The 27869-nt window shown below is 44.6% G+C and overlaps 1 protein-coding gene across 1 annotated transcript in view; it reads left to right on the forward strand.

Annotated features, from left to right (window-relative positions):
• LOC311110503 (1-phosphatidylinositol 4,5-bisphosphate phosphodiesterase epsilon-1-like) overlaps nt 1-27869 on the forward strand; it is a 36172-nt gene that overhangs the window by 3165 nt on the left and 5138 nt on the right. The window contains exons 3-27 of the mRNA XM_084153024.1: nt 5173-5470; nt 7440-7765; nt 7963-8108; nt 8356-8599; nt 10414-10634; nt 10946-11648; nt 11834-11995; nt 12146-12387; nt 12541-12663; nt 12940-13076; nt 13734-13972; nt 14051-14112; nt 14238-14403; nt 14729-14836; nt 14921-15037; nt 15304-15462; nt 15624-15753; nt 17826-17867; nt 18254-18378; nt 18636-18753; nt 18917-19075; nt 19325-19624; nt 19966-20129; nt 20297-20558; nt 27253-27371. Of these exons, the coding sequence (XP_084009150.1) occupies nt 5173-5470; nt 7440-7765; nt 7963-8108; nt 8356-8599; nt 10414-10634; nt 10946-11648; nt 11834-11995; nt 12146-12387; nt 12541-12663; nt 12940-13076; nt 13734-13972; nt 14051-14112; nt 14238-14403; nt 14729-14836; nt 14921-15037; nt 15304-15462; nt 15624-15753; nt 17826-17867; nt 18254-18378; nt 18636-18753; nt 18917-19075; nt 19325-19624; nt 19966-20129; nt 20297-20558; nt 27253-27371 (4872 nt within the window). The remainder of the gene's footprint in view (nt 1-5172; nt 5471-7439; nt 7766-7962; nt 8109-8355; nt 8600-10413; nt 10635-10945; nt 11649-11833; nt 11996-12145; nt 12388-12540; nt 12664-12939; nt 13077-13733; nt 13973-14050; nt 14113-14237; nt 14404-14728; nt 14837-14920; nt 15038-15303; nt 15463-15623; nt 15754-17825; nt 17868-18253; nt 18379-18635; nt 18754-18916; nt 19076-19324; nt 19625-19965; nt 20130-20296; nt 20559-27252; nt 27372-27869) is intronic.

Here is a 27869-nt window from a genome sequence, read left to right on the forward strand (position 1 = left end):
AGGGTAAATTAATTGCTCTCCTTTTGAAAATAAATTCCATGGTCGATTAAACTGACAGCCGAAGACATGAAATTAACTGCAACTGTTGTTGTACAATAGGTATTTGTACTGAACCACTGTGGTCTCAGCAGAAAATAAGACTTTAAGATCCTTGTTAAGTCATTTCTGTAGAAAATAATACCAGAATCTGTTTCTGTAATCAGTGATCAGGGTTAAAAGAGGTCATTTCAAGGTTGACTGAACTCATTAGTGTGGGTCAGGGTTGAAGACAATTCAGGGAATTTCAGGGGGGAAATTCAGTTCATGAAGGGAAAACATTGCCATTGAAAATAGCAGACATGGTAATTGAATAAACAATTGTGATTGGTAACTGTGTGTGTGTAAAGGATGTCACGCTGCTTGCTTAGCGAGTACCGCTTCCTCCTGATTCGGCTCATACCAAGGCTCGAACCCAGGACCTCTGCCTTGCTAACACACGTGACCACCCTCCTGATGCGTCTTCCGCACCACGGAAAAGCTAGCTTTTGGGGGACACTTTAGACTGAGGAGTGATTTTCGTGTGTCCTGTGTGTGTCTTCTCTTGAGTGCACTCACTGCTGACATGATAGCATAAGGCTTTGTTTACACAGTAAAGAGATTTTCACGCATCACCCAAACTGCTGTGGTTAGAGTAGGAGATGAGCAACAGTGATGTGTTTTATATATAAAGGTCATGTTCTTCTAATAACTCCTCTTACAGATGTCAAGTCTCCCTAACCATATAAGGGGAGCTGTCTCTCTCTCTCTTTCTCTCTCTCTCTCTAATTTTGCTCCCTCCCTCCTCTTAGGTTTCAGACATTCTCTTTCTCTTCTGTCTCAAACATCTCTCTCCCTATCTCTTGCAATCACTACAAACTGGAACATATGGACATGACACTGCTATTGCAGATTGATTGACTTTCTCTAATTTTGGAGGCTGTATTACATTAGGCATGATCTTCTAACGTAAGTCAAAATATATTTTCTCTGTCATTCAGATGGTTTATTCAATGAAAGCAGTAACACTAGTACTTAACTAACATTTCTATCAAACCATGCATACTATCATCTTAGTTATTCGTATCAGTGGTGATCGCTCAAGGTAGAGTATGATTGTGTTCCTGATGGTAAATGTGGGTCCTATTTGTCGGTCTTCAGACATCGTGATTCTGATCAACTGTTTTGTAAAACCCTACAAGACAGGCAGAATGTTGCTTGTGACAGTATATCTTATAGTGTTACAAGGGTTCCATACATGATCTTGTGGCACAACTATAATTTCAGGTAGTTTCATTACAAACATACATTACAGAATATTTATGCATCCTTGTGACAAGTGCTGCAGTATTAGAGTCTATTGAAGGCTCTATGGATGGCTGAAGTGATACCAAAAACCATAACAAGATTATATTGCAGAGGGATGTGTATCCCTGGTTTGGTGTAATATGGCAGAATAGTTTCTAGCCAATGTATAGACTGTACACATATGGATTAAGTGTATCAGGTCCATGGCCAACATCTGCAGCAACCTTACACAGTTTGACCAATTGTTTTATTTTTATTTAAGACATATTGAGACCTTGGTCTCTTTTACAAATGTGCCCATTAAAGGGTTTTTCTTTATTTTTACTATTTTCTACATTGTAGAAACCAAAAAAGTGTTAAACAAATCAAAATATATTTTAGATTTTAGATTCTTCAAAATAGCCACCCTTTGCCTTGATGACAGCTTTGCACACTCTTGGCATTCTCTCAACCAGTTTCATGAGGAATGCTTTTCCAACAGTCTTGAAAGAGTTCCCACATATCCTTCACTCTGCGGTCCAACTCATCCCAAACCATCTCAATTGGGTTGAGGTCAGGTGATTGTGGAGGCCAGGTCATCTGATGCAGCACTCCATCACTCTCCTTGGTAAAATAGCCCTTACACAGCCTGGAGGTGTGTTTGGGGTCATTGTCCTGTTGAAAAACAAATGATAGTCCCACTAAGCCCAAACCAGATGGGATGGCGTTTTCGCTGTAGAATGCTGTGGTAGCCATGCTGGTTAAGTGTGCCTTGAATTCTAAATAAATCACAGACAGTGTCACCAGCAAAGCACACCATCACACCTCCTCCATGCTTCACGGTGGGAACCACACATGCGGAGATCATCCATTCACCTACTCCGTTGTGTCTCACAAACACGTGGTTGGAACCAAAAATCTCAAATTTGGACTCATCAGACCAAAGGACAGATTTCCACCAGTCTAATGTCCATTGCTCGTGTTTCTTGGCCCAAGCAAGTCTCTTTTTCTTATTGATGTCCTTTAGTAGTGGTTTCTTTGCAGCAATTCGACCATGAAGGCCTGATTCACGCGGTCTGATGTTAAGATGTGTCTGTTACTTGAACTCTGTGAAGCATTTATTTGGGCTGCAATCTGAGGTGCAGTTAACACTAATGAACTTATCCTCTGCAGCAGAGGTAACTCTGGGTCTTCCTTTCCTGTGGCAGTCCTCATGAGAGCCAGTTTCATCATAGCACTTGATGGTTTTTGCGACTGCACTTGAAGAAACTTTCAAAGTTCTTGAAATTTTCCGGATTGACTGACCTTCATGTCTTAAAGTAATGATGGACTGTCGTTTCTCTTTGCTTATTTGAGCTGTTCTTGCCATAATATGGACTTGGTCTTTTACCAAATAAGGCTATCTTCTGTATACCACCCCTACCTTGTCACAACACAACTGATTGGCTCAAACGCATTAAGAAGAAAGAAATTCCACAAATTAACTTTTAACAAGGCACACCTGTTAATTGAAATGCATTCCAGGTGACTACCTCATGAAGCTGGTTGAGAGAATGCCAAAAGTGTGCAAAGCTGTCATCAAGGCAAAGGGTGGCTGCTTTGAAGAATCTCAAATATATAATATATTTTGATTTTTTAAACACTTTTTTGGTTACTACATGATTCCATATGTGTTATTTCATAATTTTGATGTCTTCACTATTATTCTACAATGTAGAAAATAGTAAAAATAAAGAAGAACCCTTGAATGAGTAGGTGTGTCCAAACTTCTGACGGGTACTGTGTATACTGTATTTACACATTTAAAATACAAAAACACAGTCATGGTAAGCACAAATAAACATTACAAATCACCCAGAAAAACAGTTACATTCCTCCACAAATAAGTCCCCAATTAATACTTTAAATTGCCCGAACAGCACCAGAACATCAAGATTAAATGTGTTAGTGTGTTCTCTCTCGTCCCACTAGACTAAACATGTGGTTTCTGTTTAATTTAATTTAAACAGATAGAAGACATGAGATTCAAGCCATACATGAAAGGTATTTGAGTAACACTTAACATTAATTTATCATTTCTAAAGGGGTCGTAAAGAGCTTATCAGTTGTTGATAGACAGTTTAGTGTACAGGTGGTAATAAACAGTTATTACTATTTGACAGATAACAATTTGTATTATTGGTTTAGGCCTACAAATCATTGTACAACACTAGCAACAAGCTGAATGGGATATAGTCCTACAACTTACTATATCTTTTTTTATATTGAAACTTTACAAATGTACAAAACCACATACAGTATAACAACAACACTCAATAACCAAGGCTTCCTCTCCTCATCTCCTGCCTTCATCTGCTCTGATGTAAAATAAATGGACTGGACCAGTCCGAAATGCAAATACTAAGAATGCTTCTTCTACCATGACAGCTTTGACAAGAGTGTGCAACGCTGTCATCAAGGCAAAGGGTGGCTATTTGAAGAATCTCAAATATAAAATATATTTTGATTTGTTTAACACTTTTTTGGTTACTACATGATTACATTTGTGTTTTGTTGTCTTCACTATTATTCTACAATGTAAAAAAAAATAGTAAAATAAAGAAGCACCTTGAATGAATAGGTGTGTCCAAACTTTTGACTGGTAGTGTGTGTGTGTGTGTGTGTGTGTGTGTGGGGTGTGGTGTGCATGCATGCGTCCGTTCATTATTGTGTTCATGTGGGAGAATAAATGAATTCATGACTATGGGTTCCCTACCCTTTAAAGGAATCGAAGGAGGTTAAAGTGCGGTGATGATATGAATATAATTTCTGAATATTCGACTCCAAGGAGTAAATATTTGGTTTAGCTAAAGCACATTGTCTGTTAGGCTCTGCCAGCTGGATACACTTCCCTGTCTCCTCTCTCTCCTCTCTCCCTACACTGGCCAACAGAAACAGAAGTCCTGGGGAGGGGTGTTGGTGGTACGGTGGGGAATGGGTTGCACCACGGACGCCCTTTCAGGGGCCCCAAACTTTAATCCTGGATAGCTGAGAACATCCTTATAAAACAAGAGATTTACAGACAGAAGATCCCAAAGTTCAGATCCTTATAAAACAAGAAATAACATCAAAAATACCATCTTCCCAGGTTCAGAGGGTTTACCAACAACTAACATGCCACAATGCTACAATGTGAGAGTCTAAATATTTTATTGTCGGATACACAGATCAGACCGAGCATCTTTGTTTATATCACAACCCTCATTTTCACAGCACTGTTTTAATGCTCAAGCAAATGCATTAGGCAAACTCCAATGTATTGATATTAGACTGAGAATAACTGCCAAGTTGACTCTCAGAGGCACACAGACACTTCAGATAGATTTATGTCAGTCGGAAAATGGAATATAAATAATTTACAAGAGGCTATGCCTGATTCTTTACATAACACACACACAGACTCAGACAGAGACACACACTGAGAGACCGTGTTATAATAGCACCTTTTATGAGAAAGGCTACTGCATGTCGTGTACCTTTGTAATTCTCAAGGGGGCTGGTGGCACCTTAATTGGGGATGACAGGCTCATAGTAATGATTGGAACGGAATGAATGGAATGGTATCAAACACATGGTTTCCATGTTTGATACCACTCCATTCACTCCATTTCAGCCATTATTATGAGCCATCCTCCCCTCACCAGCCTCCTGTGGTGTGATTAGGTGATGAGATACCTGGGTCGTGTTCAGTAGGGAGAAAAGGTTTTATAACTTAGTGACTTCCACCTGAACTTGTCCAAGGAGAACACAGATAATTGTTTTCTGTTACAAAACGTTTTTCTACAGTGTGCCTTGCTGAACGCGACCCTGTATCTTCCTCTGTCTTCCCAGGCATGCCATGCCCTGAGTTCTGAAGTAAGGGTGGCCAGTTCAGGAGCTCTACTCCTGTCTTCCAGGAAGCTTCTGTTGTCTGCCGAGAGGAGGGATCTGTGTCGCAAGAGGGCCACATTGCCATGGCCGGGAGGAGGAGGGGTGTGTAGCTACCGAGCAACCCTACAGAGGACTGACATTTCTGCCTATATCTCAGGGACCCTCCTGGAAGTGGTTCTGTCCATCGGCAACACGGGAGACAACGACTTCTCTCCTCCCTGTATCACCACAAGTCCCTTGGGCTGGGCTGTCCTGAAAGGTCCCATAACTAATATGAATCTTATTAAATTCAAGTTGATGAAGTATTGAATCAAATCAACTTACATAATAAATCATATGAAATGTCTATTAATCAAATGTGGTTAAAATACTACCTGTCTTATCAGAGAGTAGGATAGAGCTGTTACCATAGAGATCCTATTAAATTACACTGCTCAAACAAATTAAGGGAACACTAAAATAACACATCCTAGATCTGAATGAATGAAATAATCTTATTAAATACTTTTTTCTTTACATAGTTGAATGTGCTGACAACAAAATCACACAAAAATTATCAATGGAAATCAAATGTATCAACCCATGGAGGTCTGGATTTGGAGTCACCCTCAAAATTAAAGTGGAAAACCACACTACAGGCTGATCCAACTTTGATGTAATGTCCTTAAAACAAGTCAAAATGAGGCTCAGTAGTGTGTGTGGCCTCCACGTGCCTGTATGACCTCCCTACAACACCTGGACATGCTCCTGATGAGGTGGCGGATGGTCTCCTGAGGGATCTCCTCCCAGACCTGGACTAAAGCATCCGCCAACTCCTGGACAGTCTGTGGTGCAACGTGGCGTTGGTGAATGGAGCGAGACATGATGTCCCAGATGTGCTCAATTGGATTCAGGTCTTGGGAACGGGCGGGCCAGTCCATAGCATCAATGCCTTCCTCTTGCAGGAACTGCTGACACACTCCAGCCACATGAGGTCTAGCATTGTCTTGCATTAGGAGGAACCCAGGGCCAACCGCACCAGCATATGGTCTCACAAGGGGTCTGAGGATCTCATCTCGGTACCTAATGGCAGTCAGGCTACCTCTGGCGAGCACATGGAGGGCTGTGCGGCCCCCCAAAGAAATGCCACCCCACACCATGACTGACCCACTGCCAAACCGGTCATGCTGGAGGATGTTGCAGGCAGCAGAACGTTCTCCACGGCGTCTCCAGACTCTGTCACGTCTGTCACGTGCTCAGTTTGAACCTGCTTTCATCTGTGAAGAGCACAGGGCGCCAGTGGCGAATTTGCCAATCTTGGTGTTCTCTGGGAAATGCCAAACGTCCTGCACCGTGTTGGGCTGTAAGCACAACCCCCACCTGTGGACGTCGGGCCCTCATACCACCCTCATGGAGTCTGTTTCTGACCGTTTGAGCAGACACATGCACATTTGTGGCCTGCTGGAGGTCATTTTGCAGGGCTGTGGCAGTGCTCCTCCTGCTCCTCCTTGCACAAAGGCGGAGGTAGCAGTCCTGCTGCTGGGTTGTTGCCCTCCTACGGCCTCCTCCGCGTCTCCTGATGTACTGGCCTGTCTCCTGGTAGCGCCTCCATGCTCTGGACACTACGCTGACAGACACAGCAAACCTTCTTGCCACAGCTCGCATTGATGTGCCATCCTGGATGAGCTGCACTACCTGAGCCACTTGTGTGGGTTGTAGACTCCGTCTCATGCTACCACTCGAGTGAAAGCACCGCCAGCATTCAAAAGTGACCAAAACATCAGCCAGGAAGCATAGGAACTGAGAAGTGGTCTGTGGTCACCACCTGCAAAAACAGTCCTTTATTGGGGGTGTCTTGCTAATTGCCTATATTTTCTACCTGTTGTCTATTCCATTTGCACAACAGCATGTGAAATGTATTGTCAATCAGTGTTGCTTCCTAAGTGGACAGTTTGATTTCACAGAAGTGTGATTGACTTGGAGTTACATTGTGTTGTTTAAGTGTTCCCTTTCTTTTTTTGAGCAGTGTACTATTAGTATTCTAATTCCTATTTCTATGGCTATAACCATATTGCTTACACTTATCTGATCGATTCAATTCTACATGAAGTGTCTACCAGTAGGGTCAATGTAGGAGTCCAGAAACAATCTACAGTATTTTACTCCTTTCTTAACTCCCTCTTGACTCACCCTTCCCTCCCTCCTCCTTCACCCCCCTCCCTCCCTATTACCCCCTCCCTCCCTCCCAGAGCGCCAGCTGCGCTCCCCCATGGCGGGATCCAGCGTGGTGCCGGCGGCTCCACTGACGGAGGTCAATAAGGAGCTGTCTGACCTCCGACCCCTGGTCAGTTTCCCGGAGGAGATGGCCTACGTCCTCATGGATCAGGAGCTGCAGCTCTACAGCCGGATCCTACCACTGGACTACATCTGCTTCCTCACCCATGACCTGGGAGGCCCTGGCCAGCCACAGCCACAGCCCCAGGGGCAGACACACCAACCTGGACAAACTAATCTTATGGCTGGCTGCAGTAGGCCCCACAACGCTGTAGAGGACCTGGTCACAAGATTCAATGAGGTGAGAGAGAAATAACTAACCTGCGACGTGTCTCAACATGGGGAATACATTTTCCACCTATATGTCGAGTAACTGTGCCTGAGACCTGAAGACTTGTGTTGGCTCCCAGAGCTAATAACTTGGCTTGAGCTCAGAGGGATAACACAGTCCTGTTGCACAAAGGTGACTCTAGATTCAAACCGTTTTCCTGTTTCCAGGTGAGCTCCTGGGTGACATGGATGATTCTGACAGCAGGTTCTATTGAGGAGAAGAGAGAGATGTTCTCATGTCTGGTCCACGTGGCCAGGTGCTGTTGGAACATGGGAAACTACAACACTGTCATGGAGTTCCTGGCTGGACTCAGGTAGAAGCAGGGCTAGAACCAATTCTTCAAGGGAACATTTGATTATTTGATTTGATGTTTTTGCAAATATATTTAGGATCCATCTACCTCTGCTCAAGTATCATTTCCTGCTTAGTTAATAAACATCACACCATTTTTCTTTCACCCACATTCTGTCTTCATCTCCAACTTCGCCTCCTAAACTGTCCACTTTTGGCCCTCCCACCTCCATTCTCACTCAGCTGCATCTCTCCATCCTACCCTTCAGGTCTCGCAAGGTGCTAAAGATGTGGCAGTTCATGGAGCAGTCGAACATCGAGACCATGCGTGCCCTGAAGGATGCCATGGCGCACCACGAGACGTCTGCAGAGTACAGGAAGGTGGTCTCGCGTGCCCTCCACATCCCGGGCTGCAGGGTGGTGCCCTTCTGTGGGGTCTTTCTGAGAGAGCTAGGGGAGGTCCTGGATGGAGCAGCTAGCCTGGTCAGCCTCAGCTCACAGGACTCTGTGGAGGTGAGGAATTATGCATTTTTAGCAAGACCGTACAAACAGATCTAGGATTAGGCTAGAGGAATGTTGGCCTTGTACTTAGAAATTAGGGCCACATTTACTAAGTGTTGACATCACTGCACCTGTTTCCTACTGTAGTTTCCTATTCCTTCTTTGATATTCCTTTACACAACATTTAAATGATGTGTTCTATTAAAGTATCAAGTGCATTTGACCTTTTCGTGACCATCCATTCAGGCCAAAACTGAATCTTCACACAACCCGACTCATCATAAATATACTTTAGTAACCTTTCTCATCTTAAACACCACCATGCCTTCTTTCCATAGTTTCAGTGGTGTATATTCATGGATCCCAAAAAATTTACAAAGAAAAAAACATACAAAATAATTGATTTCCTTCAATTCGCAAGAGGCTGAATGTATCTCACTGGAGAAAGCATCCGAGCGAGCAAAACAGCGCCCCTCTGTTTCCGTATATGTAGCCCATCTAACTGATGCTGTCTGGTCAAAAAGAGTATAACATTGTTGCCGCCCGTAGCATTGAATGCAAGGGAAGCCAGCAAGCAAGCATTTGGCCTCCCTTGATATTTAAAAAAATCAAATAATAGCCAATCAGCGTTGAGCTAAACTGAGTGAGCTCAACTGTGAATGGTCCTGGTGCACAAAAAAAAAGTGTCTAGGGAAGCCAGTTTGGATTTGGCTGTCATTGACAGAAAAAACGTACATTGTTGTGTCGTTGTCCTCCGGTGGCTAGCTAGCGATTTCCTAAATTAGCCATGGATGGAGATAGGGATTTGGACTTGTGGTTTTACTTAATTCTTCGCACTGGCCAATGATTATAAAGGTGATTCTGATCCAACCACAAATTCATACATTGTGCCCCTGGCCTGAGAGGATGAAAGTTCAACATGTAGCTCACAGGAGGTTGGTGGCACCTTAATTGGGGAGAACGGGCTTTTGGTAATGTCTGGAGCAGAAAAGGTGGAATGGTATCAAATACATCAAACACATGGTTTCCAGGTGTTAGATGCCATTCCATTTGCTCTGTTCCAGCCATTATTATGAGCCATTCTCCCCTCAGCAGCCTCCTGTGATGTAGGTAGATATAGTAGGCTAATGTTAACTAGCTGGCCTGGCACATCGTGGCCCATGAAAGGAAGTTAGGCTAGCGAGCAATAATTTTTGCCAGGTAGCCTAGGACAACAAAAAACAAAAGCGTGTACTATATGACAGAGTCATAGATCGTTTAGGCAACATGAAAGAGGATGGCATTGGTGTTTCTCTAGAAGTAGGGTGAGTCAACATGTTTTTTCTACTTGCACGCACACACACACACACACACATAAATCAGAACCATGGACAGCCACATCATATTTAGCTTACGTTGATTGGACTAAATCGTTTTTGGTATCTTTTAGTTGTCACTGTATTAGACTAAACATAGGTGATTAGATGATGTTGAAGTTGAAATGGTGCTGGAATAGTGCAGTCAGCTGTTTTCTTTGCGACTTGCGGTAACTCTCTGTGGTTATAAATCAATAGTTGTTTAGTAGTCCGAAAATGTCGGAAACATTAACTTGCTTGACTGTTTGTCACATGCAATATGTTTTGTGGATCACCGGGCAGATGTTGCTCTCCGGTTTTGTGATGAAACAAAGGTGTGGTTGGATTTATTCTGCCGTTGTGTCTTCTTCACGGTGTCAAGACATATGAACTAACAGGTTATAGAGCAAACAACGCAATTATCACTAACACATAGGTGGTAATATGGCATTTTTTCCCTGGTGATTTTATCCACGCACCGCTACTGCGTAGTTTGTCTCTGACTACAACGGACAGGACAACTTCCTGCAACGGGCGGGGCCAGATGGGCTCAACCAACCAGAGAAGGAAGCAACCGTCAACAACATCCTGCAGACCATCCGTAGCTGCAACCGCAGTATGGAGTCTGAGGATTGGGAGGAGTCTGGAGGGTCTGGTGATGGGAGCATCACTGGTTCACGTAAAAACTCCTTCAAGGATGGCAACCGCAACCAGTAAGTGTCCACAGTGGGCCCACCTAACGTTAGGCTACTTTTTAGTTGATTGTGCAAGATTTTGGCTCTGATTGTGCTAGAAAGTGTCAATAAAATCGGAAAAAACACTGATACCACAACACCTGCTATCTGATACAAGCTAGGTGAAATTGGCTCCCCATTTCAATATTACATATTATTTTTCTTAATATAAGTATCAATGCATTATCATTTGTTTTGTGTTGGTGTCTTATTATAGATAATAACATCTGCATCATTTTAAAGCTTCTTTCGGTCATTTACCTCTCCTGAAAACACTCTTCTCTGGTCAGGTTCACCGTGGGTGATCTCTCCGAGTCTTCGGGTGACCTATCTGACCTATCACAGGGCAAAGACCCAGACTTCCAGGGTACGGGTGAGAGGACTCAGAAGGCCTTTGCCCACGGTACGGAACTCATCCCGTGGTACGTCCTCTCCCTCCAGCCCCACGTGCACCACTTCCTCCAGCAGGGCGCTACTGTGATCCACTACGACCAGGACTCCCACCTCACCGCCCGCTGCCTGCTCCGACTCCAACCCGACAATTGTGTCCTCACCTGGGCCAAGCTCCACAGTGGTGGTGGGGGCCTGCCTGGTTCTAGCCCTGGCCCTGACTCCTCCAAGCTCCGGAGCCCCACTGTGTCAGGGGCTGGCGGTCAGTACTGTGGGCAGCCCATACTGAATGGCCAGTTGGATGGATTCCTGGATCTCTCCGTGGCTAAAGCTGTCTTCATGGGCCATCCAGGGGCTGATGTTCAGGCGACATGCCTGCAGAACAAGCTCTCATGTGGGCTGAGCCTGGAGGAGTGTGGGGTGACTCTGCTCTATGGGCTCCATACAACAGACAACAGGTTATTACACTTTGTGGCCCCCAGAAACACAGCTAGAATGGTGTACTCTGGGCTGCAGGCCCTGTTAGCTGTTCACAGGAGGATGAGGAAGTTCCCTGACCAAAGGCTGCAGTGGCTCCGGAGGAAGTACGTCAATCTCTATCAGGTGAGGGACTGCGATGCAATGATGGAGTCCAGTTACTAAACCTCGGGTCCAAGTCAAGTCCCAAGTCTTGTAGTGTTCCAGTCCCAGTCCCTACTGGTAGAGTGTGAATGGTGTCAGCAGTCATGAGTGAGTAGATGTGAGTGATTTACCATTTTGTACCAAGAACATGTTCCTCTCTCTTCCAGGAGGATGGCAGATACGAGGGTCCGACACTAGCCCAGGCCATCGAGCTGTTTGGGGGCAGGAGATGGAGTGTGGGTGCTGGTAGCATGGAGAAGTCTGGAGCTCAGAAGAACAGCCATCTCACTGTGACCTCCAATCAGAAGAAAAAGAAGTCTGTGACTAGGGTGAGGAGAGATATTTGCAGTAGAGATTTATTCAACTCCTGCACAAATGCCTGGCGCTTGGTTGGAGGAACATGTTGAGTCAGTTTCAATAAAATAACTACATTTGGTGTGTGTGTGTGTGTGTGTGTGTGCGTGCGTGCATGGTGACAGGGGGACAGTGGGGATGCCACAGATGATGAGATGGTGTCACAGAAGGTGAAGAGCGGTTGGGATATCTTAGGGCGGAGTGCACCAGACCCGACAGACAACATGGACCAAGACCAGGAGGACAGCAGCTCCTATGGTTTCCCTGGGCCTCTCTCCTCCTCCACCAGTAGATCCATGGCCATTAGTACCTCTTCCTCCTCCATCTCCTCCTCTTCCTCAGCCTCCAATCACAAGGCTCAAACAGGGTAAGATGCTACAAACTGTGGTATATTCTTCTGTGTGTGTGTGTGTGCGTGTGCGTGTGTGTGTGCGTGCATATGCTTCATGTTTAATTTGGGTGTGCTGATGTTTGTGCTGAAATTCAGTACACATAACATTTCATTGGCTTCTCGCTTCAGTAATAGGCCAAATCAGACACTACCTAGCCGGGGTAAGAGCCAATCAAAGAGCTTCCAGAACCTCATGGTGTCAGATGGCACAATGAGGTTTACTGAGTTTGTTGAGCTCTTCAAGTCCTTCAGGTAATCTCCTCTAACTCAACATGTATCTATCTATACTGTATTATTGTGTAATACATTAAGTGTTGTTACAGCAGTGAGATGTACATTCCTTATGATTTTCCCAGTGTTTTCCCAGTGTAAAAAATTGCCACTATTTAATCAATGGCAGATTGTGGATTTCCAGATAGGGCTTTCAGTAGTGTGTTTGATTTGCACCAGCATGTCCTAGGAAGTTGACATTATCTACAAATGAGTGAATTGGGGCCTCCATCTTTTTGTTCCCATGTTGGTGTGTAGTATCCGGAGTCGTAAGGACCTGAAGGATGTGTTTGATGCCCATGCTGTGCCCTGTGTTCAGTCTGCCTCTGAGCCTGCTCCTCTCTACACTCACCTCAGCATCGACGACACAGTCACAGGAATACAACCAGACCTGGGTGAGTTTCCTGGGTGAGTTTCCTGGGTGAGTTTCCTGGGTGAGTTTCCTGGGTGAGTTTCCTGGGTGAGTTTCCTGGGTGAGTTTCCTGGGTGAGTTACCTGGGTGAGTTACCTGCCCAGTTGGGGTCAATTCCATTTAGATTCTACAGGAGTAATGAAGCCTGGTCCCAGATCTGTATGTGCTATATCATCATGCTTGGCATGTCAAGGACCACTGGAGTTGGTGAGAGAAGCACAAACAGATCTGGGACCAGTCTAGGATATATCAGTCTTCAAACTACAAACGTACAGGAAGCTCTCAGCCCTAGGCTAAGACGGTCTGTGCAGTGTGAAAAGCCCTTTAAAGGGGTAGTGCAGTTAAAAACTTGATATTCCTGTTTTTTTATATTTCGACACTGAGGTGGAAATAACACCGACATTTATTTGAATGCCTTGAATTTCAGCCTGTTCAGGTGGGATGGAGTTTTTGGTCCAGATCATGACGTCACAATCTGATCTGATTATAATAGACCAATGACTATTCATCTGGGTAAGGGGATGGGCTCTAGACCATCCTATCAGCCAATCAGGGCTGTGTATGTAAATAAACTGAGCTACTCATATTTGCTTTGAAGTCAAGTGTAAATGTCTTTATTTTGTATTTCCCCCCATACTAGACCTTCTGACGCGTAACGGCCTGGACCTTGGTCTTTCCATCCGGATCAAGAGACACATGTCAGACAATCAGAAGCATATTTCAGACGCCATAGCTGCAGCCAGCATCGTGACCAATGGTACTGGTGTGGAGAGTGTCTCGCTGGGAGCTCTGGGCATGACCATCATGCACCTCAACGACTTCCTGGTCAACTGTCAGGGAGAGAACCACTCGCATGATGAAGTCCTAAGAATCATCCAGGTGTGTGACGATGAAGTGTGTGTGTGTGTGTCCTTTGGCAGACAATCTTCCACTGAATTAATGTGTTGTGTGTTCCAGACTTTTGAACCATCTGCCACTTTGCGTCAGATTGGCTGGATGTCCTTTGAGGGATTTGCCCGGTCAGTATTTCTTGTATGTGTTTGTGATCCCTGCGGGAATTGAACCCATGACCCTGCTCTTATCAACTGAGCCAAAAAGTACCCCAATTCAGGAATGACCCAGGTTGGTTTTCCCCTGCTATAAGGTATCTGATGGACAAGGACAACTCTGCTTCCAAACTGGAAGAGTCTCCGCTGAATATTGAAGAGCTCCAGTACCCTCTGTCATACTACTACATTGCTACATCACACAACACCTACCTGACCGCACACCAACTCAAGGGAGGGTCGTCTGTGGAGCTGTACAGCCAGGTGACAATCAGAACACTGGTATTACCCTGACGGGGATAACACTCCATGTAATATTTACTCAAACCGATTGAGTGTACAGCAATACAGCTGTTGTGGTGATAAACTGTCAGTGAAAAGCCTTTATTGTTGTGAATTTGGGGGGTAGCCCTACCAGGATTTGAACCCAGGTCCTTGCGTCTGTCAGTCCAACACCTTAGCCAATTACATCAAGAGATCCAAACCTTCTGATCCAAGCCATAGAGGTGTCCAGGTGTTGTGTCCAGGTGTTGTGTCCAGGTGTTGTGTCCAGGTGTCCACATTACTGTTTGGTTTGTTGTTGTCTCAGGTGCTCCTCCAGGGATGCAGGAGTGTTGAACTAGACTGTTGGGATGGAGACGATGGCATGCCGATCATCTACCATGGACACACCCTCACTACCCGCATACCCTTCAAGGTGTGTTGAATTTAGTTTAACTAAGATGAGATGAGTTGAGTTGAATTTCATTTATTGAGTTGAGTTAATCTCCCGTTCCTGCAGGATGTGGTGGAGGCGGTGAACCGCTCTGCCTTCGTGACCTCTGACCTACCTGTGATGCTGTCCATAGAGAATCACTGCTCCCTGCCGCAGCAACGCAAGATGGCCGACATCTTCAAGGTGGGTAGGCCTACTTACTGTCCTGTCCAGTTCAGTGTTGAAATGTTGAGATGTGAAATGGGCTCTTTCTGATGCTCGTTGGTGTTTTACGAAAGGAAGTGGAGAGGGGGTGAGGTTAGGTTAAGGGTTCAGGTTAGTCATAGAGTTAGGGAACCGCCACCCGCAACATACTGTACATTGCCTTTAATAAGTCAATCATTATTGATCCTTCTTCCCCTCAGAACAGTTTAGAACTCTGATGGTGTGTTTGTGTTGTCCTTCAACAGACTGTGTTTGGGGATAAACTGGTGACAAAGTTCCTGTTCGAGAGTGATTTCTTGGACGACCCGCTGCTGCCGTCACCATGGCAACTGAGGGGGAAAATCCTCCTCAAGAACAAGAAGCTGAAAGATCACCAGACGCCGGTGGACATCCTCAAACAGAAGGCAAGGCCACTGATAAGGAACACACTGACCAAAAGTTCTCTTAACAGTTGTTGATCCAGTCCTGTATCTATATAATGTGCTATATGTACCTCAAAATGATGGTACACTGATACATAATTAGAAGGAAATAAGATTGTCATAAATGACTCTTCCTGATACAGGCTCACCAGTTGGCCCAGATGCATGCTCAGGCCAGTAGTGTGATGCCTCCTCCCTTCCCAACCAATGAGGAACAGGAGGAAGAAGAGGATGAGGATGAATACGACTATGAGTATGAATCACTATCTGATGGTATGATCACAACACCAATAGCATCCCAGTGTATGCCAGTTTATAGTCAGACAGCTGACAGCTGATGTTTTGAAAGCGCTGCAAAATCTGGACCCCTACAAATCAGCTGGGCTAGACAATCCGGACCCTTTCTTCCTAAAACTAGCCGCCGAAATTGTCGCAACCCCTATTACTAGTCTGTTCAACCTCTCTTTCATAACGTCTGAGATCCCCAGAGATTGGAAAGCTGCCGCAGTCATCCCCCTCTTCAAAGGGGGTGACACTCTAGATCCAAACTGCTACAGACCTATATCCATCCTGCCCTGCCTTTCGAAAGTATTCGAAAGCCAAGTTAATAAACAGATCATCGACCATTTCGAATAACACCGTACCTTCTCCGCTATGCAATCCGGTTTCCGAGCTGGTCACGGGTGCACTTCAGCCACGCTCAAGGTCCTAAACGATATTATAACCGCGATTGATAATAGACAGTACTGTGCAGCCGTCTTCATCGACCTGGCCAAGGCTTTCGACTCTGTCAACCACCGCATTCTTATTGGCAGACTAAATAGCCTTGGTTTCTCAAATGACTGCCTCGCCTGGTTCACCAACTACTTCTCAGATAGAGTTCAGTGTGTCAAATCGGAGGGCCTGTTGTCTGGACCTATGGCAGTCTCTATGGGGGTGCCACAGGGTTCAATTCTTGGGCCGACACTTTTCTCCGTGTATATCAATGATGTCGCTCTTGCTGCTGGTGACTCTCAGATCCACCTCTACGCAGACGACACCATTTTGTATACATCTGGCCCTTCATTGGACACTGTGTTAACAAACCTCCAAACGAGCTTCAATGCCATACAACAATCCTTCAGTAGCCTTCAACTGCTCTTAAACACTAGTAAAACTAAATGCATGCTTTTCAATCGAACGCTGCTAGCACCCGCCCACCCGACTAGAATCACCACTCTCGACGGGTCTGACCTAGAGTATGTGGACAACTACAAATATCTAGGTGTCTGGTTAGACTGTAAACTCAACTTCCAGACTCACATAAAGAATCTCCAATCCAAAGTTAAATCTAGAATCGGCTTCCTATTTCGCAACAAAGCCTCCTTCACTCATGCTGCCAAACATGCCCTCGTAAAACTGACTATCCTACCGATCCTTGACTTCGGCGATGTCATTTATAAAATAGCCTCCAACACTCTACTCAGCAAATTGGATGTAGTCTATCACAGTGCCATCCGTTTTGTCTCCAAAGCCCCATACACTACCCACCACTGTGACCTGTACGCTCTTGTTGGCTGGTCCTCACTACATGTTCGTCGTCAAACCCACTGGCTCCAGGCCATCTATAGATCACTGCTAGGCAAATCCCCGCCTTATCTTAGCTCATTGGTCACCATAGCAGCACCCACCCGTAGTCTGCGCTCCAGCAGGTATATCTCACTGGTCATTCCCAAAGCCAACACCTCCTTTGGCCGCCATTCCTTCCAGTTCTCTGCTGCCAATGACTGGAACGAATTGCAAAAATCTCTGAAGCTGGAGACTCTTATCTCCCTCAATAACTTTAAGCATCAGTTGTCAGAGCACCTTACCGATCACTGCACCTGTACACAGCCCATCTGAATTTAGCCCACCCAACTACCTCATCCCTATATTGTTATTTAATTTGCTCTTTTGCACCCCAGTATCTCTATTTGCACATAATCTCTTGCACATCTAGCATTCCAGTGTTAATACTATTGTAATTATTCTGCACTATAGCCTATTTATTGCCTTACCTCCATAACTTGCTACATTTGCACACACTGTATATATATTTTCTGTTGTATTTCTGACTTTATGTTTTTTTTTTACCCCATATGTAACTCTGTGTTGTTTTTGTTGCACTACTTTGCTTTGTCTTGGCCAGGTCGCAGTTGTAAATGAGAACCTGTTCTCAACTGGCTTACCTGGTTAAATAAAGGTTAAATAAAAATAAAATAAAAAAATAGTCGTCACACCCTCATAATGCCCTCAAACAGCAATACTGTTGATCATCCCAATTCTTCTACTTAACCTTTGACCCCCTACTCACTCTTCCTCTGTAGCTGATGCCCTGGCTTTATCTGCTGCTTCTTCTGTCCAAGAAGGTAATAAAAAGAATCAAATGAATCACTTAAGATTTGACAATTCCACAGCATGCTTGTTGTCCTGTTGCTGAATAGGTTTGTGCTCTGTTTGTGCTGTGTTCTAGTACACTGGCTGTGTGACTATGTGTCCATTGCACGAGGGCGTTGTGACATTTGGAAAGCTTCTTATCTACTAAATGAGTACCCACTGATACTCAATTTGATTACCAAGTGGGTCAAAAACGACAAGAGATTGCTTGAAAGCCAATCGTTTTTGGCCACATGTTTGAATGTTACATAGTTATTTGTCACTGAAAACCTCAAATTATATTTCACTGCATGAATGTGTGTTTTTGTTTAGACTGCAATAATAATGTATTTGGCTGGGAATGTCTACGTTGATACAGATAATATCTTGGAGGATAGGCCGGAGGGAAAGTCTTCGTCAGGGGAGAAGTTACAGACCAAACACAGTGACGAAGTCCCCAAGAAGATGAAGAAATGCAAGAGATCTACTGACAACAAAGGAGAAGTGAGTTTATCCTCCATCTCCATTCAGCGGCAGGATCCAGTAGACGTAGAAATACAAAAGTATTTATCTTGTTGGTATTTTTCTTAATTAACCAGTTTCTCCCATTATATTTGATTAATAACATCATGAGACATGGGTTAAGAATAAATATTCAGCATGGATATTGTTGGTATTTGTCTGAAAGAGTTTTGCCTCGTTTGTATTTTTACACACACACACACTCTCACAAACACACACAAACACACACACACACACAGGTATTTGGCAAGGAGCTGGAGGAAGAGTTCAAGCTGCCTCGGAGCAAGAAGGAAGGACGCCAGATAGCCCAGGAGCTATCGGATCTGGTGATCTACTGCCAAGCTGTCAAATTCCCAGGTCCTTCCTTTCATTATGTCATCTTCTATAAACAAACTATACAATGTAAATAGCCTTGTGTTCCAGTCACACATTCACGATAATAGGTTCATGTAATATCCCTGAAACAGTTGTCTGACTTGTGAGATCTCCTTGTAAAGGTATGAGTCCGTGTGTGTCCCAGGTCTATCCACCCCCACTACATCTGAGTCTCCCAGGGAGCGAAAAGAGAGACAGGAATTCCTTTCTCCTAGAGGAAAGGGAAGGAGGTCCATCTTTGGGAAAGATCCAGGGAAAGGTGTTCCAGGGGACCCATCGACAGTCATGCGTACCCCAGGGAGAGGTAGGCTACTCTTCTCTGCCCCATGCCTATCTATCAACACTCAGTTCTAACTCAATGGCTAAGGTTCTGCTACTTCTTCCTAGACAGGCTGGACATCTTTTGGATATATTTGAAAGTTGATAAGATAAACCCTTTGCGTTCAGTGTGTCTCACACACACACACACACACACACACACACACACACACACACACAAATACATACCTCTTACACACACTTCTCTCATAACCCTTTCCCCCTAAATCTGAAGGAACAGCATCAGAGGGCCCCCGTCCCAACTGGGAAGAATCCCACACCTCCCCTCCTTACACCAGTAACGCCTCCCTTAGCTCCATCATCCACACCCCAAAGTGCTACAACGTCTCCTCAGTCAATGAGAACGCCGCCAAGCGCCTGTGTCGCCGCTACTCCCGGAAGCTGATCCAACACACCAGCGCCCAGCTCCTGCGGACCTACCCGGCAGCCACACGTATCGACTCCACCAACCCCAGTCCCCTACTCTTCTGGCTGCATGGAATACAGCTGGTCGCTCTCAACTACCAGACCGATGGTGAGCTAGACGCTAGGAGTCGTCAACTAAGTCAAGTTTGCTTCATTATGCCAAAAGTTAAATTAATTTGGCTAGCTTCATGTGAGGAACCGATGTTTGGCCTATTGCCAGAATGAGTTGGCCCTGTCTGCATTCAGTCAAAAGTACGAAGGGACAAGGGGTTCGGCGAATTCAATATTTCAGAAGTTGATTCAGAGAAGTAAATTGAAATTGGAGCACAACATGCTTCTTGAAAATGGCATTCTGTCTGAAAGTCTAGTTGTTGGAGCACAAACCTCTTTTTGAGTCTCTCTGAAAGTAAACATATTTTTCTCCTCTCTCTCACTCTCACCCTCACTCAGACCTACCCCTGCAGCTGAACGCCGCCATGTTTGAGCCTAACAGGGGTTGTGGGTACGTCCTGAAGCCCCCGGTCCTGTGGGACCCCAGCTGCCCACTCTACGGACACTTCTGCCCCCTGGACAGAGACCCAGAGGGCATGAGCCCCGCCCTGTTGTCTCTCACTGTGAGTACATAGCAGAGGTAATGGATTGGATGTATACATGTGTACAACAACTAGCTAGTGATCCTCGGTCAGTTCATGTGATGCAACATGTTTTTTCTTGACGTCTTTCTCTCTATCTGTGTCTCTCTCCTATCTCCCCCCTCCTTCTCTCTTTCCATTCCTTCCAGATAATCTCTGGTCAGAATCTATGCCCAGGGACTACAGCAGGCAGTCCATGCATCGAGGTAGACATCCTGGGCATGCAGGCTGACGGGTGTCACTTCCGCACCAAACCTGTCCACCGTAACCCCCTGAACCCCATTTGGAACCAGAGCTTCCACTTCCCCCTGCTCATGGCTGACCTGGCCTTCCTACGCTTTACTGTGGTGGAACACCACAGCTCCCAGACCACCGCTCAGAGAATCATATCACTCAGAGCACTCCGGACAGGTAAGTACACACACTAGACTTGTGCATGCGCACACTCTGAAAAAACACACACAAAGACACACACTACACAATTTCATCTGTGACTTATCTTCCACACACAGACAAAGAGTGTGTTTTTTATTAGAAGACCCAAGCCTGGTAATGCTACAGTCAGATGAAAAGAGACTAATTGTCACGAGACATTTCAAACATGAACACCTGCTGTGAGTGTGGCTGTAGGTGTACATTCTTTCCTAACATTAAAGCTAGAATCCTTAGTTGCTACATCCATTTTTGGACTTGTAAATAAATTATATATACCCATTGATTCTTGGAGAATATAACTTATAAATGCCTCATGAGCTTAGTTCAACTGTCGTAACCCATCAGAACCCAAAATACAGTGGGGAGAACAAGTATTTAATACACTGCCGATTTTGCAGGTTTTCCTACTTACAAAGCATGTAGAGGTCTGTAATTTTTATCATAGGTACACTTCAACTGTGAGAGACGGAATCTAAAACAAAAATCCAGAAAATCACATTGTATGATTTTGTATGACATAAGTATATGATACATCAGAAAAGCAGAAACCTTTGTTTGCAATTACAGAGATCATACGTTTCCTGTAGGTCTTGACCAGGTTTGCACACACTGCAGCAGGGATTTTGGCCCACTCCTCCATACAGACCTTCTCCAGATCCTTCAGGTTTCGGGGCTGTCGCTGGGCAATACGGACTTTCAGCTCCCTCCAAAGATTTTCAATTGGGTTCAGGTCTGGAGACTAGCTAGGCCACTCCAGGACCTTGAGATGCTTCTTACGGAGCCACTCCTTAGTTGCCCTGGCTGTGTGTTTCGGGTCGTTGTCATGCTGGAAGACCCAGCCACGACCCATCTTCAATGCTCTTACTGAGGGAAGGAGGTTGTTGGCCAAGATCTCGCAATACATGGCCCCATCCATCCTCCCCTCAATACGGTGCAGTCGTCCTGTCCCCTTTGCAGAAAAGCATCCCCAAAGAATGATGTTTCCACCTCCATGCTTCACGGTTGGGATGGTGTTCTTGGGGTTGTACTCATCCTTCTTCTTCCTCCAAACACGGCGAGTGGAGTTTAGACCAAAAAGCTATATTTTTGTCTCATCAGACCACATGACCTTCTCCCATTCCTCCTCTGGATCATCCAGATGGTCATTAGCAAACTTCAGACGGGCCTGGACATGCGCTGGCTTGAGCAGGGGGACCTTGCGTGCGCTGCAGGATTTTAATCCATGACGGCGTAGTGTGTTACTAATGGTTTTCTTTGAGACTGTGGTCCCAGCTCTCTTCAGGTCATTGACCAAGTCCTGCCGTGTAGTTCTGGGCTGATCCCTCACCTTCCTCATGATCATTGATGCCCCACGAGGTGAGATCTTGCATGGAGCCCCAGACTGAGGGTGATTGACCGTCATCTGGAACTTCTTCCATTTTCTAATAATTGCGCCAACAGTTGTTGCCTTCTCACCAAGCTGCTTGCCTATTGTCCTGTAGCCCATCCCAGCCTTGTGCAGGTCTACAATTTTATCCCTGATGTCCTTACACAGTTCTCTGGTCTTGGCCATTGTGGAGAGGTTGGAGTCTGTTTGATTGAGTGTGTGGAAAGGTGTCTTTTATACAGGTAACAAGTTCAAACAGGTGCAGTTAATACAGGTAATGAGTGGAGAACAGGAGGGCTTCTTAAAGAAAAACTAACAGGTCTGTGAGAGCTGGAATTCTTACTGGTTGGTAGGTGATCAAATACTTATGTCATGCAATACAATGCAAATTAATTACTTAAAAATCATACAATGTGATTTTCTGGATTTTTGTTTTAGATTCCGTCTCTCACAGTTGAAGTGTACCTATGATAAAAATTACAGACCTCTACATGCTATGTAAGTAGGAAAACCTGCAAAATCGGCAGTGAATCAAATACTTGTTCTCCCCACTGTATAAGCTTGTTTTACTCCAAAGTTTGTACAATGTAAATACAAACACTATAGCCTCAAAACATGGTTAAAACTATCATTTTGATGTCATGGATAGTCAATCATTGCATCCATAGGTCTGTCTATGAATTTGAGAATGGTTACATTTCTCCAGGCCCATCCCTCAGCTTTTTACCAAAACAGAGGTGGGGTGGCCTCTTTGTTATTCTTTTAATTAAGGACTATAGCTTTAACAATTCTGAAATACCTCTGAATGAGCACCATATGCAAACTGAATGGGCATATACTAAGTGAATGGCCACTCACATGTAAACAAATAGGGAGGATATATGTAGGTAAATGACCCAGACCTATTTGTCTTCACATGCCCATTCAAGACTTAGTGCACCTGGATTTTCTCTCCACTTTTTCTCCAGAATAATGTCATTCTGTGTAGGTAGGCTTCAGTCATGAGTATCGTCAGACAGTTTAGGGTTTGGTGTGCAATAAATGTAACTGACATTTTCAAAATACTGTAACCCTGTTTCAAAACAGAATATAATTAATTATACTTTAATTTTTATTCTGGGGGTAGGCATGTTGCATTTGATAGCATTCAGTTGTTGTAGCCTACCACTGCATATCATTTTAATCCATATTTCATACAATAATCCATTTGATTTCACTTAGGCTACTGGTTATGAGTCCAAAGCATTTCCAAAGTATTAATTTATGCGAGCAATTATGGGCAAAGGTTTTCCATTATTTCAGATTTTTCAATTGGTTTTGCAAGAATTAAGATAGTAATGAATTAGACTATGGATCTGATTTGATTCTATGGCTATACATAGCCTACATTGTATTTACCTCAGCGCAAACTTTTGTTTTGCGTCATTGCATCCATGCATATCCTAAGGAAATGTCTGTAAGGCCATTGTTGTTTTAGTTCAAATGTTGGGATATTTCAACTAAAATGTCTACATCCGATTCTACTGCATATTTACAGTAAGGCTGCAAGTAAAAAAATATATACAGTATAACTTAAAATATGCATTTAAAATATAAAAATCTGTTTAAATTCATTTGTGATATTATTTTAATAAAATGTAAGGTAAGATTCAAGTTACAGAAAGAGTGAATTAAAGATGTGAAGTTCCCCTTTTTTCATTTAGATGGGGTACAGCCTAACTGTTGAATGGAAATGAAGGCCTAGATGCTGCTATAATGAGCCTAATTCCTGCACAAACTATTCTGTTAGGAATGATCTTCTTTGTTTGTGCAAGGACACAGGAACTACAAACACTGGCAGAGCTATTAACAAGTCGTTTTAGGGGGACCTTGATAGTTCAACAATAGACCTGGGGGAAAAAAATGTGGAAACCCATTTCATGAAGCTCCCGACTAACAGTTATTGTGCTTGCGTTGCTTCCAGAGTTAAAGAGTCGCTGTCATGCCTTCTTCACCACGGTGTCTGTGTGGTTTGACCATTTCAGCACCTCAGAGATGTGTACGCAGAGGAACTTGAGGTTTTTGACCGTCTCCATGACAGTCCCATTGATGAGGATGGGGGCGTGCCCAGCCTGGTTCCTCCTGAAGTCCACAATCAGCTCCTTTGTTTTGCTAACGTTGAGGGAGAGGTTGTTTACCTGGCACCACACCTTCAGAATGCCTACCTCCTCCCTGTAGGCCGTCTCGTTGTTGTTGGTAATCAGGCCTACTACTGTTGTGTCGTCAGCAAACTTGATGGTGGAGATGGAACTGTGTGAGGCCACGCAGTTGTGGGTATACAGGGAATACAGGAGGGGACTGAGGACGCACCCTTGTGGGACCCCCGTGTTGATAATCAGTGTGGAGGAGGTATTGTTGCCCACCTTCACCACCTGGGGTTGGCCATCAGGAAGTCTAGGAACCAGTTGCACAGGGAGGAGTTCAGTCCCAAGACTGTGAGCTTTGTGGTGAGCTTAGAGGGCACTGTAGTATTGAAGGCCGAGCTGTAGTCCTCACGTTGCTCTTGTCCAGGTGGGTGAGGGCAGAGTGCAGTGTGAGGGTGATTGTGTCATCCGTGGATCTGGAGAGAGTCGAGTGTGTCGGGGACGGAGGAGGTGATGTAGTCTTTGACTACCCTCTCGAAGCATTTCATTATGACGGAAGTGAGTGCTACAGGTCTGTATTGGTTCAGTTACTTCCCCTGTCTTGGGCACGAGGATGATAGTGGACATCTTGAAGCAGGTGGGGTTAACAGCCTGAGCTAGAGAGAGATTGAAAATGTCCAAAAACGGGGCCTCCCGAGTGGCGCAGCAGTCTAAGGCACTGCATCGCAGTGCTTGAGGCGTCACTACAGACCCGTGTTCGATCCCAGGCTGTGTCACACCCGGCTGTTCGATCCCAGGCTGTGTCACACCCGGCTGTGACCGGGAGTCCCATAGGGCGGCGCACAATTGGCCCAGAGTCGTCTGGGTTAGGGGAGGGTTTGCCGAGGGGGCTTTACTTGGCTCATCGCGCTCTAGTGACTCCTTGTGGCGGGCCGGGTACATGCAGGCTGACTTCGGTCGTCAGTTGAACAATGTTTCCTCCGACACATTGGTGCGGCTAGCTTCCCGGGTTAAGCAGGCGGGTGTTAAGAGGCGCGGTTTAGCGGGTTTCGAAGGACACATGACTCAACCGAGCCCGTTGGAGAGTTGCAGCGATGAGACAAGATCGTAATTGGATATCACGAAATTGGGGAAAAAGGGGGGAAGAAATACAACAAATATATACACTACCGGTCAAATGTTTTAGAACACCTACTCATTCAAGGTTTTTTTTTTATTTTTACAATTTTCTACATTGTAGAATAATAATGAAGACATAAAAACTATGAAATAACACATATGGAATCATGTAGTAACCCAAAAAGTGTTAAACAAATCTAAATATATTTTATATTTGAGATTCTTCAAATAGCCACCCTTTGCCTTGATGACAGGTTTGCACACTCTTGGCATTCTCTCAACCAGCTTCACCTGGAAAGCTTTTCCAACAGTCTTGAAGGAGTTCTCACATATGCTGAGCACTTGTTGGCTGCTTTTCCTTCACTCTGCGGTCCGACTCATCCCAAACCATCTAAATTTGGTTGAGGTCGGGGGATTGTGGAGGCCAGGTCATCTGATGCAGCACTCCATCACTCTCCTTCTTGGTAAAATAGCCCTTACACAGCCTGGAGGTGTGTTGGGTCATTGTCCTGTTGAAAAACGAATGATAGTCCCACTAAACCCAAACCAGATGTGATGGCGTATTGCTGCAGAATGCTGTGGTAGCCATGCTGGTTAAGTGTGCCTTGAATTCTAAATAAATCACAGACAGTGTCACCAGCAAAACACCCCCACACCATAACATTCACACAGTCTCCTCTGAACATCTGATGTTGAGGTGTCTGTTACTTGAACTCTGTGAAGCATTTATTTGGGCTGCAATTTCTGAGGCTGGTAACTCTAATGAACTTATCCTCGGCAGCAGAGGTAACTCTGGGTCTTCCTTTCCTGTGGCGGTCCTCATGAGAGCCAGTTTCATCATAGCGCTTGATGGTTTTTGCGACTGCACTTGAAGAAACTTTCAAAGTTCTTGAAATGTTCCGTATTGACTGACCTTTCATGTCTTTAAGTAATGATGGACTGTCTTTTCTCTTTGCTTATTTGAGCTGTTCTTGCCATAATATGGACTTGGTCTTTTACCAAATAGGGCTCTCTTCTGTATACCCCCACTACCTTGTCACAAAACAACTGATTGGCTCAAACGCATTAAGAAGGAAAGTAATTCCACAAATTAACTTTTAAGAAGGCACACCTGTTCATTGAAATGCTTTCCAGGTGACTACCTCATGAAGCTGGTTGAGAGAATGCCAAGAGTGTGCAAAGCTGTCAGCAAGGCAAAGGGTGGCTATTTGAAGAATCTCAAATATAAAATGTATTTTGATTTGTTTAACACTTTTTTGGTTACTACATGATTCCATATGTGTTATTTCATTGTTTTGATGTCATCACTATTATTCTACAATGTAGAAAATAGTAAAAATAAAGAAAAACCCTTGAATGAGTAGGTGTTCTAAAACTTTTGACCGGTAGTGTACATAACAAAATGTCCAAAAACACAACAACTAGCTGGTCAGCACATGCTCTGAGGGTGTGTTAGGGATGCCATCTGGGCCGGCAGCCTTTCAAGGGTTAACTACGTCCTCCGTGGAGACTGTAAGCACTTAGCCCTCATTGTCCTCAGTGGCTCTCCTCGGCAGCTCAGAGTCGTTTTGCTCGAAGTGTGAGAAAAAGGTGTTTAGCTCATCCGGCAGGGCGGTGTTGGTGTCCGCGACGTGACTGGCTTTCTTTTTGTAATCTGTGATCGTTAGAAGCCCTTTCAACATACGCCTCGTATCCGACCGGCTGAGTTGCTCCTCCACTCTGTCCCTATACTTGTGTCTTGTCATCTTGATCGATCTGCGTAGGTCGTATTTGTACAGTTTTTTCCCTCCTGCTGTCCAATAAAACAGTCTGTGTTGAAATCATTCTATACTTTACAGGAAAACTGAAGATAAAGACAACTTTTAAAATTTTATTAGCTAATTGAATTCACACAAAACTGGTAGAAATTCTATGCCCATATCAAGTTCACTTTCAAGAGACAGCATGGGTAAAACAAAACTAGAAGAAAGGCAGAAAAAGTTGCAATGCTGTCAAATGAGAGCATTATATTCCCAATACTAACAGTGGCAATTATTTCAAACTGTTTGTGTGTGTGTGGTAGGATACAGACACGTGCAGTTGAGGAATCAGCACAATGAGGCCCTGCCAGTCTCCAGTCTGTTCATCTACAGCCGTACATCTGAAGACAGTGGAACAGCAGGTTCACGGCCTGCGTCATGGGTGAGTCTGTAGTCTATAGTGTGTAGTGAGTGTGTAGTGCAGGGTTCTCTCCTACTCCTGTCCTGGAGAGCTACAGGGTGTGTAGGATTTTGATTCAGCCCTGCAGTAACCACTAAACTCACGCTGTACTGTGCCTTCTGAAAGTATATAGACCCCTTGACTTTTTCCACATTTTGTTAGGTTACAGCCTTATTCTAAAATGGATTAAATTGTTTTTTCCCCCTCATCAATCTACACACAATACCAAATAATGACAAAGCAAAAACAGGTTTTTATACATTTTTGCTAATTTATTAAAAGTAAAAAACAGAAATATCACATTTACATAAGTATTCAGACCCTTTACTCAGTACTTTGTTGAAGCACCTTTGGCAGCGATTACAGCCTTGAGTCTTCTTGGGTATGACGCTACAAGCCTGGCACACCTGTATTTGGGGAGTTTTTCCCATTCTTTGCAGATCCTCTCAAGCTCTGTCAGGTTGGATGGGGAGCGTTGCT

Source organism: Coregonus lavaretus, assembly GCF_964263955.1.
Source record: "Coregonus lavaretus genome assembly, chromosome: 36".
Taxonomy (NCBI): domain Eukaryota; kingdom Metazoa; phylum Chordata; class Actinopteri; order Salmoniformes; family Salmonidae; genus Coregonus; species Coregonus lavaretus.